Below are 16,890 nucleotides of genomic sequence, written 5' to 3'. Positions count from 1 at the left end.
GCTTTCGCTTTCAGTTGTTGTGTGTAGCTTGCTCGTGGTTTTCCGCGGCCTCTTCTCGCTTCTATCTTGCCTTCTAATATAGTGTTAAAGAAAGTGTCGTGTCTTATCAAGTGACCTATCATTCTGCCTCGTCTATTTTCTATAGTTCTCAGCAGGTTTCTCTTCTCTCCCACAATTCGAAGCACTTCCTCGTTCGTTTTTTTCTCCGTCCAACTTATTCTTTCCATTCTTCTCCACAACCACATCTCAAAAGCTTCTAATCGCTTCCTATCTTTCTGCCGCATTGTCCACGTCTCACACCCATACAAAGCGATGCTCCAGATGTATATCTTAATTAGGCGTTTTTTTGTACTCTTAGAGATCCTAGCCTTAAGCAAATGTTTTTTGGCGTTGAAAGCTGTTTTCGCCATTGCTATCCTTGATACTATTTCATGGACATGTAACGTAAACAAATTAATTTTAAACATCGGGTCCACTTTTGGGGGGTAAATGAGAAAATTAAAAAATAAAGTTTATCAAACTATATCGTGTTACATATCAAATGAAAGAGCTCATTGTGCGAATCTCAAATAATTATATTTTCTTTAGTTTAGAAGTTATTCAAGAAAATAGACAAAAAATGACCAGTCCCCCCCTTTATCTCCGAAACTACTGGGTCTAAAATTTTGAAAAAAAATACACAAAATAGTTCTTTACTATAGATCACAGGAAAACCTATTAGGAATGTGCAGTCAAGCGTGAGTCGGACTTAATTAGTAATTAATAATTACATAGTTTTTGATCCGATCCCTACGGGTTTTTTAACGACGTTTCACGTAAAAAATACATTGTCTAAATTGTGTAATCTACGGAACCCTTAGAACGCGAGTCCCACTCGCACTTGGCCGGTTTTTTGCGTAATGGTACGGAACTCTTCGTGCGCGAGTCCGACTCGCACTTTACCGGTTTTTTAATAGCATATTTCGATGAGTTTCACTCACATTTCCGAATAAGTACATTGGCCCGTTATTCGAGGGCGATTAACAGTGGGCAGTATAGGGTGTTCCGGACGAATGATTTGCCCAGCGTGGGTCAAGACTGATTCATAACTTTCCTTCATTTAACATGTGCCTATGAATATGCATATTATTATAACATGCAGTAGGTATGCAGTATTAAAACTTACGCACTTTACTATATTCGTTTTCTAGATTTAGAATGACCTCAATGACATGTAAAAATAGTGTCACATTTTGTTTAATCTTGTACTGAAAGCACGTTATTTTATATTTAATAACCAGTGGAAAATATGTGTTTGATTCAATAGAATTCGATATATTTATACTGTATTATTGTATACATAATCCACCACATTTTCGGTCCTTCGAACCGGGCTGATTAGAATTGATAAATATTCCATACACTAAAATTTTAGCAAAACGTAATTACGGTTACCTACATTCGTACGTACGTACGTACACTAATTTAACGTAGAAACACACCATTAGTTGTTTTAGTCCTTACAATTAAATAAAGAGAATTAATGGAAAAAATAATATAAAAGTAAATGCTACAAATTAAATTTATATATGTATATATAGGTAAATTGTACCTAAAACGTAAATTCCTAAATCTACTTATACAAGTTAGACCCGGAAGAGAATTATTATATAGATACGTTTTTAGGATTTTGATGTTGTAAATATCTGTATATTTTTCAGTGACAAGAGAACACACTCCTGAATATATAGGCCTCCCACATAAAAAAGATTATAGCCACAATAGGTATGAGATCAAAATATTTATCAGTACGGTTTTTACTCACTATTATTTTTAGTCGCTTTTGGCGACATGTTCGGATTCTTTGGGAATCCTTCCTCAGGCACGAGTGTCCGCGGCGGTTGTACGTCGTGCACTGCCCGCGCCGCCCGCCTCGTCGCGGATATTTTGAAATATGTCTCACGATAGTTTAAGTGCGAGGTATGAGATCCTTGGCAGATGGCATTCAACAACTCAATTATTTTTATTAACCGCAAAAGTTACTCATATACTAGCGACCCGCCCCGGCTTCGCACGGGTAGTTCAACTAATTTACACAAATCCTTTACAAATTATATATTAACCTTCCACTTGAATCACTCCATCTATTTAAAAAAAAACGCATCAAAATCCGTTGCCTACTTTTAAAGATCTAAGCATACATAGGGACAGACATACATACAGAGCGGAAAGTGTGTTTGTTTTATACTATGTAGTGATAAATCATTAAGTTTTAATGTTGCACAGAGATGACATATTTGTTCCAAAACACATCTCTAATAAACGCTATTTTAACCTCTTCCAGGCAAGCAAACATTCAAAACGAATCGACTGCTAGTCCGTAACCAAACATCTACGATAAGCTTTAAGCAATGAAACACTGGAACTTAATAAACTGTCCGTAATAAGGACTTCAAGTACACAGTGAACAGTGGAACCACACAATCGCACACTGCAGTAAACAGTGAAACTAGTGACAGTGAACAGCGCGTAACGTGCTGCGCTCTGCAGTGAACAGTGAAACAAGTGACAGTCAGCACATGAGGCACTGCAGTGAAATCAGTGACAGTGGGCGCGGGGAGTGAACAGTGAGAGTGACAGTGAAACTGAGATGACGTGACGACGCCACGATGTACCGGCCCAACTTCTACGAAAGCACTTGTTTCCGGTGCAACGAGATCGTATACCAAGTGGACCGAGTTGGTCCGCTGAAGGACTTTACGTTCTTTCACAGTGGCTGCTTCAAATGTGCAGTATGCAGGACGAAGCTCACGTTGAAGGTAAGAATAAATAATCATCATTATCTTCCTAGCTTTGTCCGACACAGTGGCGTAACTAGGGGGGGGGCAGAGGGGGCAAGTGCCCCGGGCGCCATCAAGGGGGGGCGCCAAAATGGGCAAAAGGCAGCAGCAGGGAAACTTTTGTCAGTCGTTATTGGGCGCAAATTTGGTGACTGCCCCGGGCATATCCTCTACGCCCCTGGTCCGACAACCTCTGTGCCTGGCCCTGGAGCCTGCTATTTAAAAAAAATCGACAGCGATCTGACCTTCCGACCCGCAGGGGAAACTAGGCCGCATTGGGATGGGATTAATCCGGTTGCCTCACGCTATATTCCTTCACAGAAAAGCTACTGGTAAAACAGAAATGATATTTCGTATATAAGTTCCGAAAAACTCACGGGTACGAGCTTACCTCTAGGCTTGCTAACTAATATATACTTTTTACTACAAATTTTTGCATGGGAACCTCGAAATCACGAAAAAAGTTGACTGTATTATACATTTTCGCTAAACAGATGTCGATATATTCTACTGCTTAGTTCCATATCCAATAGTTACTTAGCTACATTTTAGCTAATGTAATATCAAGAATTATGGATGGTATAGAAAGGATGCCAATCTCTTATGGCAGAATTGTTGCAAAAGTGACCGCTTTCAGCTTTAAATAATAGTTCCTAATCTCTCCGGTGGCGCTAGTTAGGCTCTGGGACATGAACCAACAAATAACCCGACTAAATTACGTAGGTTGTTTTTGGTAGTATTTCGGTGTATAGTGGCGCCGCCTAATTACTGTTTTTTGATGGACACTTTTCATACATAGAGATTTGGCTCCTTTATATAGTCTCCATGATCAAGAATGCTTTATAAACTAAAAACAAAAGAAGCACTAATTCGTACAATCGTGACCTTCTCGTTGTCATTTGGCCGACCTTGGTACTTGAGTCTAGTCGCATTTCGACTCGTAATGTCAGCCCAAAAAACTTGGCTGAACATTAATCTCTAATACAAGATTACTAGGTTGTCAAATTAATTTATTAAGTCACACTTGACCATGATTAATATGACTATTGTGTTGGGTATTTAATTTACAAGCTTTTTTTGACTTGTCCTGCTAGTTAGTGTGGGGTGTGGTGTGGGTCAAATTTTGGAAGCTTAATTTGACTCTCTTCCCGATTTCCGATTGAGCTGAAATTTTGCATGCATATGTAAATAGGATGACAATATTATGATGACATAATTGACATATAGCAAATCTGATGATGGTGACAGGAGGTGGCCATAGGAAATTTGTGATAAAACAACGCAAACTAATTGTGTTTGAGGTTGTTAGAATTGTCTCGATGAGTATTAGTCGCCTGCGGAAAGAAAACTACAGCAGTGATAAAAGCTTATACCAAAACTGAAATTTATGCCAAAAACTTGTTTAATGTTGAAATCTGTACAATTTTTGTCTAAGAACACTGAGGGGAAATACGAAACTAAAATACAAGCAATCTGTCTTTAGAAACTTTCATCTTTTTTTTATGTTACTTTCTTGGAATGGTCAAAATTTAGAAAAAAAGTGACACGTTCTTGAATAAAAAATAAGTTTTTATGTACCCAGATCGACTCAATCTTGTCGAAGCATCATTAAATTGTATTGAATGAAAGAAAGAAGTAAATAAAGCAAATAATTGTGGTAAGAATCAACTTCCACCCATGAACTCCAATTCCATCCAAATCAAACGTAAGCTGCTGAATTAGGGATTACGTTATAACATAAAGTAGTTAATAAGTTGGTAAAGATAAATAATACTCCCACTAAAAACAAATAACATGTACAAATTGAAACATATGAAATTGTTCATGAAAATAAACAGAGATGAGTCAGCTGGGTGTTCACTTGTTCAGTGACTCATGTGCTATTAGCCCAGTCGACTGTGAACCTTATTGTGAAAGCCTTAAAGTCGACCAATGGTCAGTGTGTTTGTACTGTCAGTTTCAATGTTTGTGGAGTTACTCACATGGGTGCATGTCATTATTCCATTAATGAAACCGGCTAGCGGTACTATTGTCATTAAAACAATTATAACGTAAATATAATACTTTTATGTTAATTTTCTCTCATGATTGAATGTTAATGAAAGCTTTGTATGATTTATGTTAGGTGGTACGTATTGCTGCATTTGCTGCATTGCTTCTGACGTCTGTTAAGAACGCAAATAATCTTGTTTATTTAGTGGGTATTAATGTCTTCTTAATTTGTCATTAAATTTAGTTTTCTTATGTTATGAATATCATATTAATATCAATAAATGGGGTGTTCAACGTTTAGGCTTTTAGCGTGTTATGTAGGTTATACTGTATTGAGCAACGTTTACTATTGAATTGAACCAATCTCGTTCTCGATATAGTAAAACCACATTGTCTGAAAAAAAACCTTTCTAAGGGACAGCCAGATCTTTTGCGAGTGCTAGGTTTGTCCAAAGATGAGTGAATATAACAAATTGTGTTGTTAATAAAGTTATCTCATCATCATCAAAACATGATCCGATAATAAGCATATAATCAATTCAATAATAGGTACATCAACAATCGCATTGTCGCCATATCTAATTTACTAAACTTAGTTCCCAATTTCCAAACAATTGTTGTATTGTTATGAATTAACTGTGCATCACGGCGCATCGATCCCATTGTGTGCCTCCAGCATTATTAGATACCTCGATCTGCTCGTACTTTAACCACGCCTCCGCCAAAATGCATTATGACGGGGTCAATGCAAATTGGTCAGAATCTTTTGTATTCGGATTAGTAGTGAATGGATAATTTCGACCTCTTTATATGGTTATTGAATTCATAGATAAATGTCCGTGAAATTAGGTTATTTTAAGCAGTTTGATTAGCTCTTTAGGATTTAATTGGTAAGGTGCATCCACACCGCAGGTTTGTGGAGCAATACAGTGCAACAGTAAGTGACTAGGTGAGTTACCTAATGTTACCGTGATGTCACCTTTACATTCAAATGTAGAAAATAATACAAGGTATCAAAATTCACTATTTATGTAAAGCAAGTGAAAGAAAACTATTTGTCAGAATTAGAGCATTTTTACTTTTCATAAGAGAAAAAGTATGAAAATAGTTTAATTATAGTTTATGGCATAAAATACCCTATTAATTAAGATTTTATTTTTTGGTCTGTTAGTATTCAGTTAATAGATTTTAACATACATATATTATGATTGGGCATCCCTGTAGTTAAAGGCCAGAGACCACCGGCTGCTTTTGCGTGAAGATGCACGTGCGCGTGCTCTAAAACGTTGGAGCCTTGCACGCACGCGTCACGCAAGCGGTGTGCCGTGTGTCATAAGAATCTGTATATTACAACGCGCGTGCGCACATACGCACAAGCATCCGGTGTGCACAGGCCTTAAAAGCTACAGTCTCCCACAGTTCCTCTATATTACACACATCATACATTTTCCTAATATTTAAATCTTTTCCGCAGACCTACTTCAACAACCAGCACTACACAGAGGACAAGGAAGTCTACTGCTCCTCGCACGTGCCCAAGATCGGTCCAGGGCACCTGGACAACTCGTCGGTCGGCATCCGCAGCGCGCTCAACGTGCCGCGCAGCAACAACTACGTCAACGAGCAGATCCGCGGCCTCGCCCGGAACCTTGACAATGAGCGTGAGTATGACAAGGTCCATCACCTGGACAACTCGTCGGTCGGCATCCGCAGCGCGCTCAACGTGCCGCGCAGCAACAACTACGTCAACGAGCAGATCCGCGGCCTCGCCCGGAACCTTGACAATGAGCGTGAGTATGACAAGGTCCACCACCTGGACAACTTGTCGGCATCCGCAGCGCGCTCAAAAACGATAGCACGATAAAAATACACTAACCTACTTAAAACTGTCTTATATATTAAATAAACTCATTGAAGTTCGAACCATGATCTCCGGTTGGTTACCAGTGCTTTGTGGGCAGAGTTAAAGAGAAACGTTTCACCGTTTTCCGTCCTCTCTAGCAGTCAACCTACTTAATATAGCAGATAACCAAATAAAAACATTAAGAGAATGAATACGAATACTCAGCTAACATAACGGTCCTAAAGAGCCGTTTGGCAGTATAGGCGTCATTTCCCTAAATATGACCACAACTCTATAAATGACGCTTACGTAGACTTTCTCTCTCAGACTCCGCATGAAGCGTTTGCGAAAACTAGCGATCATCACACAGGCGTTCCACACTTCTCAGTTGCATCCTAAATCATGTTATAGGTACTACCTACGTCAGTATTTGTTACATTTTTAGGATTCCGTACCTAAAGGGTAAAAACGGGACCCTATTACTAAGACTCCACTGTCCGTCTGTCTGTCACCAGGCTATATCTCATGAACCGTGATTCCGACTCTCACTTGTGCGGTTTTCTTGTAAATGTTTTACATTTTACAGGAGTAAATTTTACGGTGGCTATAGCCTAGTGATTAGTGATCCTGCGTAACAAGGTCGAAGTCTTGGGTTTGAATAAGGGAATTTATTTATGCGATAGGCTCAGTTATTTGTCCCTATAAAAAAGTTCATAAACGTAAACGCAATAACCTGAATTAGTCGCTTCAATTGCATGCTGCTTCTCGTAATATACAAAGTGGAATAGAAAACTCAACTTTATTCACACATCAATACAAATAACGCAGATAACATAACCCATTAAATAGTAAACAAAACGAAAATATCGAGTAGGGAAGCCGAACTGGTCTCTCTACTAAGCAATGCAGTTGGCACGACCAGCGTGGTCAACAGCGCTGTTTTCTCTGGAGCCAGCGGTCAGCGTGTCAGCATAAGCATAATGGCCCAGCAGTGTGGTGACCGCGAGTTTACATCCACCACCAAATAAACCCACTCCATCTACTAAATAAGTACTTAATCTGTGAAATCACATAATGTTTATGCGTAAGTAATTTAAGTAAGAGTAGTAGCCAGCATTTGAGTTAATGTGAGGCCCAGTTATTACTTACTTATATTCAGACCATAAATCAACGAATAAATACAAAAATCAAATTAAATGGCTGTAGTGTGTGCCTAATGGAAAATTCTACTTTCCTGCTTACAAAATGCACATAACATTATTTCAACCGCACAAAATTAACGAAAAAGACGCTATTTGTGGTATTTTCTATAAAAAGGGACCTTATTGTCGATGGCGCTTACGCCATTATAAACGATGTTTCGATATAAATGCAATGCCGCGCGACGCTGTGCGGCGTAAGCGCCATCGACAATAAGGTCCCTTTTCATAGAAAATGCCCCATTTATGCTAGTTATAAGTCAAACCAACGACCTTAATTTTGAGCTCACATCCACAGTCAAGAAGCGAACTTAAATCTCCGTTTAACCACTATAATTACACAATTAGCAAAGCTTGCAATAAAGACTAATTTATCACAATGATGAACTCTCACAGCCCCAAGAGTCAAGACTGCTCTAACCACGATGTTATCAGCAATTACCGTTAAAGTGCGTCTAGCTCAACAAAGCGAGGCCCTTGGGAATCGCGGACCCAATGGGAAATACGCTACTACACTCAATAGCAATGAAAACGAGACACTACGTGTAAAATTTCCATAGAAAGTGAATCATTTTTATAGCGCTAAAGTATAGCTCCGTCTTCATGAAGTCGGTGGCTTGTAATAAAGTTGTGCATGTTTAAAAAAACAATCAATCGATTGTTTGGATGCAATTCATGATAAAGAATTTTGAACTCAGCGAATATGCAGCAGATGATCCGATCGCATTCTTGTCATGTAACGAATTTGCAAAATTAAACTCCTAGGTATTAAACTCCTCAAGTCCTAAGTCTTTTTCTTCAATAGTTGCGATGAATTAATGAAATCAATTGATAAGGTGGTCATGCACTTTTGCAGCTCGGTGTACCAACAACGATACGGCTAGACTTGTATTAGGTATAGTCTAAGTATACTAACTTGTATGCAAAGGTTTGGTTTGGTCTGTCATTGCCTTTTAGTTCGTGTAGTTACCGTTGGCGCTAGTTGCATATGCAGCTGTAATGTTCAGCCAAGGTATGGTTGGACCGAACCGATGCAGTGACTGAGTGTTATAAGTACGATGCTTGTTTTATATAAATAGCTTTAATTTAGTCGTTATGTTGTATCAAAGATAGATATAACTCCGTAATAGATAGATACAGTCTAAGGAAAAAACGTGCCTCGAAAATCAAGAAAATTTGACTCTCGATCAGAGGGCGCTACTAGCTTTGGCCAACTGTCGTATAGATGGCGTTGACGGTTTCGTTTGTTATTTAAAAAATTTAACGCATATCAGTGAAAGAACATGGGTCCAAATCATAAATATAATTAATGCAAATAAAAAAAATCATTTATCCATATTTAAATACATTTAATCGTATTTTTATAAATCTTCATTTTTAGTTTTAAAGTGTGTCGACAGATGGCAGTGAATTTACTGGGGTTACAAAATTTACTATGACAGTACCGCTCTAGTATAAGTTACTCTATGGTTGTATCTTCTTGCTGTGTAACTTTTTCTTATTTATCTATTTGTTCATTGTACGTTATTTTGTATTTTCTTCTTGTCAGTTACCTTCCGTGATTCTTCTCACCTGATGGTCTCATCGGAAGATCAGCGCTGGAAGCCACCAGCAACATGCTGAGATGAGGCCATTTCGTGGCACTTTAATCTTATTTTATTTTTTCTTTTAATTATGTAATGTCTTGTTTGTTTGTGCTTACGAGCAAAATTTATTCAATTATATTCTTGTATTCAGAGGTGGGGTCTAACGTCTCAGCAACTTTAACCGCACGTTCCTTATCTACTGATGTGTCATCGGAATAATTCCAAAATTGCGAATATTTTTCACTTGAAAAAAAAAACTATACGTTGTCTCGCTCTCACACCGGATCCGCATCAATGCTGTAACCGTAGGAATGACACGGCCGATTGACACGTAAGTTTAGCCACCTAGTCTAAGATTCTGCACATTGTGTGTGAGTGTGACCAATGAACCGCGACCAAGGTCGACCATTGTGTCATGCAACTCAGGCAATGCAAGTGCAGTCGGTAAAGGAAGTCAAATCGTTGTCGTTTTGATTGTAGATAGGTATTCAACACTGCAAAAAAACGAACAACAGAATAATAGTGATTTAGTTTATTAAGCTGCTAAGAAGCTTCTATTTTAGACACTCTTTGATAGTGGCAAACACGTAAGTTACGGGTAAATATTTGGTTAGTCGAATATTCGAATATAAGGCTATTGTGAGACTTGTTAGATATGAAAATGTGCAAAAGAAACACCGATGAAAGCATTATTAAGCCGGCGAAGCGCCAAGAGCCGTATATATACCTACATATCTAATAAAATATTTACTTTCGTTTTTTTGGTCATGTCGTATTCTGTTATTTTAAATTAATTTTGACACTTACGAATAGTTAAGACTTCAACCGTTTTTAACTTTCAAGAACAGTTTAATCAATACGGAATATTACTGCAATGCCACCAGAGTGCAGCAATAATGCACATCCTAAACCATAGAGTAACTTATACATACTATGCCTTACAGTTTTTTGACAAGTTTTCACTATGACATTGATGCATCAAGGCGGTTTGTGTTTGGTTTGTATACAGGTGAGGTGGCCTACCGCGAAACGCGAAAATTGAAATTTCGTTATCTGCTTCTCTACTTTTAATCTCTCTATCGATCGAATATGCAAGAGTGATAGAGAGGCAGAAACCGAACTTTCGATTTTAATTAGGGATGTACCGACTAGTCGCCGACTAGTCGGGAAAGCCGACTATTCGGCCACATTTGTAGTCGGCGATTAGTCGGCGACTAGTCGGCAAAAATGGCCGATTAGTCGGCCACTAAATTATGTACAGCAAAATAGCACATAAACGAAATAAACAGCAAATATTGATACCCAGTTTACTCAAATTAATAAAATTATACTTTATTGAGGGTGCATACGAATATTTTTGTTTATATTGTTATATTATTAAATTTGTCTGTAGAAAGTAGATAGATAGATTCATTTGTTTCAAAGAAAAAAATATAGTACTTTACACAAAAGGATAAAACAAAATGCTTTCGTAAAAAGATTGTTTTTTTGTTTTCTTTCGTAAAACTTAAAATTAAAACAGCAATTTATGAAGCAAAATTTTAAACGAAAAATATTAATAAATAAATTAACAATGTCGAAGTAAAAAACAATGTTTACGTATACATAACTAGGGCAAACCTAGGTATTGTCGAAGTAATGTATGTCGTCGCAGTCCGTACAATATTATATAGTTGGTTACAATTGCAAACGTTTATTATGTACAGCACCTTGTTTTTTTTATTTCAATTTTTTTCAAACATCTGTAATTAAATTACAACTAACGCGGGACACTTAAGGAAAGTCTACTTTGCTCAAAATGCTCAAAAAGGCTTCATGCATGAAGTCTGTATTTGAACAAAATATTTTTTATTTGGATATTTGTTGCCGTATTATCATGTTACATATATTGTGCATTTCATTTATTAAATCAAATGTACAAAAATTGCGCGCGAAAAGCTAAAGTGCGTCACTTTGTTTTTCAAACAAATGTTTCTCAAAGCATCCGAACTTAGACAAAGCTGCTGCAGTGACTATCCGAATGCAAACTTTGAAGAGAGAAAATGATTTATGAATTTGGCCGACTAGCCGACTAGTCGGCCGACTAATCGGCCATCCGAGCGCCGATTAGTCGGCTAGTCGGCCAAATCAATAGTCGGTACATCACTAATTTTAATGTTTCGCGGCAGGCCCTGTGGTACTAGTGACGCCCTCTACGCAGAGTTTTGCCTAATATTCCCTATACCACCCTATACCTATCTACCAATTTGTCAAAAACAGAATAGGGAGTTACCATTTATTGTGTAAAAACGGAATAAAATCATAAACTTTCAATGCATAAATTCATGGCATCACATTATGCATGTTACTTTAATTATAATACTTCCACAGCATAACGCAAGATAGCAAACCGTATGGCCGTCAGCCCCGTTACACGAAATAAAAATAGCCACAAATCTGCGCAAACTCAAACACAAACGTTCGCAAGAATCCGGTCGGACTTCCGAAGAAGACGCGAAAGCCTTCGGGCACGTTCGGCCGTGTGAAAGAGAAGGCTAAGTTATAGTGGGAGGGGAGAACTTGTTGCAAAACAGCCGGCCGCATTCCTACGACCAGCCCAGTGACCTAAAGCTCAGGTAAGTACCTACTTCGGACCTGGGACCCTGACAAAACGTATTCGTGTAACGGAATTGGCGATTGGATTTGTATAGTGCTATGGACCCTTTTAACGACATCATTGTAGCTTATGCGATATTAAGGATAAATTCGAATATTTCTAGTGGATTATGGATGATCTACCGCCATTATAGTCAGTACCGAACAAGCCCTGTTTCTACTTGTTATCAATATCAGTATGTTATAATTAATGGAACTATAGGTCTTATTGTATATCTGTAAGTTTAAACTTAGCTGTATGTGACTGTTTGTTTCCTAAAAAAATAAAAAAATAAAAAATTATGACCTCACCTCACCAGAGATTCGTTTTTTTTTTCGAACAGCAAAATTTAAAGCCAAGCCTAGAGATGACAACCGTACATCGACAAACGCCAAACGAACAGTAAAGAATGTATTGGGATGACATGCTGCGAAAAGTCACGAGACTATTTCCATACATTATTAATTTTAAGTTTCAATTCGCGTTTTCTATCAACGATTTTCATATTTGCTACGCCCCCAGATCTTTTCTACGAGTATTATTTTATTTATTAAGAAACAAACATGTAGATTTACAGTTTCCTTAATTAAATTTATGTAAACCTAAACATTAAAACATTAAATTTGAAAGTATTTATACGAATTATCGATTTGAATCGTTAATAATATTAACGGTGTGTTAATAAATATGTAGTGCCAAGAAACTTGCAGTTATGTAAAAACAATATTATGGCTGTTGAATACATTTAAGGCCGTTCCATCGGTTTGCCGCTGTCTCTGTCACATTTCGCAAGAAAGAACGGGAAAGATCATGCGCGCCAAGTGTCAATTTTGATCGAATTTTGTCGATTTTTATTTATTTTATAAACGTTACCCTACAATATCGAAATTCGAAAGCTATGAAATTACTATTTAAGTTAAGATTGTTTTTTCTTCTTTTTTTGTTTATAGTATCACATGATAAATAACCGAGTAAAGTTGGATTAAAAGTCCGAGTTAGAGGTTACTTTGGGAATTAATTGTATCGAGCGAAGTGTCATAATTCGTGTATCGGAAGCTATGATATTAAAGATAATATAGTCAAGAACTACATATTTCCATATTCCCACGTCTACGAATATCAACGCCTCTTAGAAAAACATGATCATATAAGGAGATTTTTCGCCTTCTGGCTCAGGGAACCGCCTTAAAGGATAATCGTTTGAAGTTACATATATAATGTTTCATGGAAAATTATATTTTAATTTTCGTCTTATTTTCAGTCATCTTTTTGCATTTTGTTTTCGAAAACGATTTTTCCTCTCTATGCAGCCCAACCGAGGTTTAATCCCAGGATTTTTGACCACCACACACATATTATGAAAGGTTAAGATATCTTTGTTTCGAGTTGTTAAGAACACGGTGTCCGGTTCTCGCGAATTTCCTGTACGTGTGAGAGTCAATGCAAAGCGTCATGCTTGTTTCTATGAAAGCAGCTAATTGTTTGCCTACAAAGTAACATGTCTACAAAGCGTAGTGAAACTTTGTAAGCTTTAGGAAGCGAAATTGTGACCAATTCCAGGAAAACCTTTAGTGCTTTTCAAGCAATTTATTGTTAGACAAAATACTTTATACTCACTTAATCCTAGACTTTCCAAAATAAGATTGTCGTACAAAAATATATTAACACGACCTTACTGTAAATCCAGAATGCCAAATTTAAGAATGTCCTTATCAAAAGTTGAGAATACTGAAAGTTGGGACGTGTTATTATTAAGGTTTCAAATATATCTTCTGCACAATGCATGACAACAACTTGGCAGTGACTTAGCAGGGATTGGTGTGAAAACTAAACATAGACGGCCTCTACAATTTTTGTAACAAAACACACTATGTATAATTAAACGATATAAAAAGTTAACGCTGTAAAGGGTTTCGAAACGGGATGTATTTTAAATTCATTAGGTACATACGCGATATAATCCGCTTAAATAGTGTTATGTTTTATTTTATGAATTTCTATCTCGGTAACCGAAAACAATATTATAAACATACTAACTTGATTACAAAATGACATGAAATAAAAATTTAATCCTCATCATCATCAAATGTGACAAATTGCGCGAAAAATGCTGATGTGTAGCAATGTCGGCCAAGTTATTTAGACGCATGAAACTGCGTGTCTTGCGCAAGCCACGCACGCGCATGCGCGAAGACTTATGTAACGCAGGCGCAAGCTGGACCGGGTGCTTTACAGTTTACACCTTCCTGCCATTAACTTACATAGTCAATAAAGTTGTGAATAGGGTTGCCTCACGTCAGGTTTTCCCCTGATATGTCAGGATTTTTGGTGTTTTGGCAGGATTGTGGGAGACTTGGCAAGTGTCAGGGTTTGTAGAAACCTCAATTAACAACGAGAAGCTAGCTAAAGGTTGAGGAGAGGAAAGGGAAAGTTTTGTTGTAGCTACAGCATAAGTGGCAACTTAAGGGGCTGGTGACCCACGAAAGCTTATGGAAAGGTTATGGAATATGGGATTTAATGGTAGCTTTTACTTATACTTCACTGTGGTAAAGGTATACGGTAAATGGTGAACGATAAACAATCCCAGAGAAAAAGAACGTTACTGTTCATACTTAATTGAACCTATTGAACTTCTGGACCATAGTTGTAGTATTAGACTTAGTTATACCTATTTTATTAGATTAACCATACATATATAAGGATAAACGCGTATTTCTCCTACACGCACATATTTGGCGTACGCTAAGCAATTCGCACATTGCAGCTCCACATTTACCTCTCCACTCCGACGACAAAGGTCGTAAGTGACATACATTTACTGGTGACATAGGCTGTTTTATGACAAGTTGAAATTGCGAGTCGACTTGCGCAAGTCGTTAAAGCCCTATTTGGATCATTTGAGCAATGGACAAAAATGCGCCAACTGCCATAAGCGTATTATAATTTTGGACTGCTTGCGATATTTGCTGGTTCGTTTCAGGCTCAAATTGCAACAGTTTCGTGTTTAGTTATTTTGGAGTGTCATTCAATTCACGAAGACAACTATCATATCATACATATTGTAGCCGCATCTTTCACATCCCGGGAATTCCCATAAAAGTGACCTTTTTGCATGAGATACAGTGTGTTTCGACCCTGCCTTCGATATATACATTTGCCCCATTGATTAGGTATCATCTGGCATCAGGCATCATAGGCAAAGGGTCAAAAAGACACTCTGTAAACCCATGCAAAAGGGACACTTTTTTTGGGGATTTTCGGCATTTGAAAGAACAGTAACAAAATAAATTCGCAATAGACTTGGGTATAAATATTTCATGTTCAAAACGCGAAAGTTTTAAATGTTAAACCGTATGTTTGCCACCGACATGATATTTAAAAATAGGCCATATTGAACAACTTTTACTATGGTACCAACACCAAAAAAAATTGCCTGATGTTTATTTTCAGCAGATAAAATAAGTGAATGCATGAAGTTAGTTATGTGTTCTGATAAATATAACCCACAATTCTGAAAATACACATTCAACAAACTCCCTCCAATTCTTTCGCAACCAAACAAACAGTTTCTTAATAGACTACTTTAAACCGGCATGCGGATAAGTTTACCCAGTGAAATAGTGTGTAAGTTATGGATATCGATAGGGTCATTGGCACCATTCCTACGACCGGCTGCTCGCTGGAATGTCGGCCCTATGACAGTGACAATTAGGTCTTACTTGAAATGCCAATATGGCCGAAAGGTTGCGGATGACCGCTGTACCTCATTTTACTAGTTTTCATTCTTGAAATGTGTGCGGAATTTTATAATCTTATTGTTTATTGAAATTATAGGTTTGTTGAAATGCTCATCATCCTTCTCATCATCTTTGGTCTCGATCCCTACTTAATAATATCATACATACATAAATGCGAAAGTAACTATCGACCCAATTTGAAAAATTCTTATATGATGTCACACCGACACGATACTGATCTGTCAGTGTCAACAGTGACATTTCTTCAACCAAAACGGACACATTTAATGCTGACAGATTGGTATCGTATTGGTGTGACATCTTATAAACATTGTTCGAATTGCGCCGTTTGTCTGTTAGATGCTCGGGAAAGAACATAGGATTGTTTTTTTTTTATCAATCATTATCATCATTGCACGCAGATCAAAGTCAGGCCTTTAAAATTACATTTGCAGTACATATACTTTAATAAGCTCATTACGCAACTTTGTCGAAAATTTAAAAAGCCATATATAGGTACATAAGTACTGTAAAACTTTTTACGATACATGTACGAATAGGGAATTCGCAACTCCCTTCGGTCGTGTTTTAATTTATCGCCACTCGTTGCGAATTTTCTATTCTTCGCACTTGTATCGTAATGTACTATTCCTACTAAATAAACGTATAAACCTTATACTTTACCTTACCTTATACCCACTCAAACCATTAAAACTGCAAAGCGTTTGACATTTTTATGACGGAGATAATATCACGAATAGACTATAAACCTTACATACAAGGATTGAATACAAATCAGGTATTTATTAGGAGTTTCCCATTGCCCATTCATTCACCGAAGTATAGGACAATTTTAGTGCCCTGGCAAAGCTAATAAGTATTATATGGCAAAATATTGTCTTCGGTTACCGCGATAGTTACTCATGAAATAAAACTATGAAAACCCCAGTCACCCGTTGACCACGAACGCTGTAAAGGGTTCGCAGAGTCGGGATGTATTATAAATTCAATATACTTACGCGATATAATCCGTTTTCATAGTATTATTTCATTATTATATGGCAAATTAAAACCATTTC

General features: G+C 37.3%; 2 protein-coding genes across 2 annotated transcripts in view; both read left to right on the top strand.

The window, feature by feature from the left end:
• Nucleotides 1-16,890, top strand: part of LOC134749434 (putative phosphatidate phosphatase) — a 136,881-nt gene that overhangs the window by 29,229 nt on the left and 90,762 nt on the right. The gene's annotated exons all lie outside the window — the stretch shown is intronic.
• Nucleotides 1-16,890, top strand: part of LOC134749367 (hillarin) — an 80,209-nt gene that overhangs the window by 8,670 nt on the left and 54,649 nt on the right. The window contains exons 2-3 of the mRNA XM_063684287.1: nt 2,324-2,798; nt 6,286-6,601. Of these exons, the coding sequence (XP_063540357.1) occupies nt 2,649-2,798; nt 6,286-6,601 (466 nt within the window). The 5' untranslated portion in view covers nt 2,324-2,648. The remainder of the gene's footprint in view (nt 1-2,323; nt 2,799-6,285; nt 6,602-16,890) is intronic.

The sequence above is a fragment of the Cydia strobilella genome, chromosome 18, assembly GCF_947568885.1.
Source record: "Cydia strobilella chromosome 18, ilCydStro3.1, whole genome shotgun sequence".
Lineage (NCBI taxonomy): Eukaryota > Metazoa > Arthropoda > Insecta > Lepidoptera > Tortricidae > Cydia > Cydia strobilella.
This window is presented reverse-complemented; position numbering and strand designations above follow the sequence as displayed.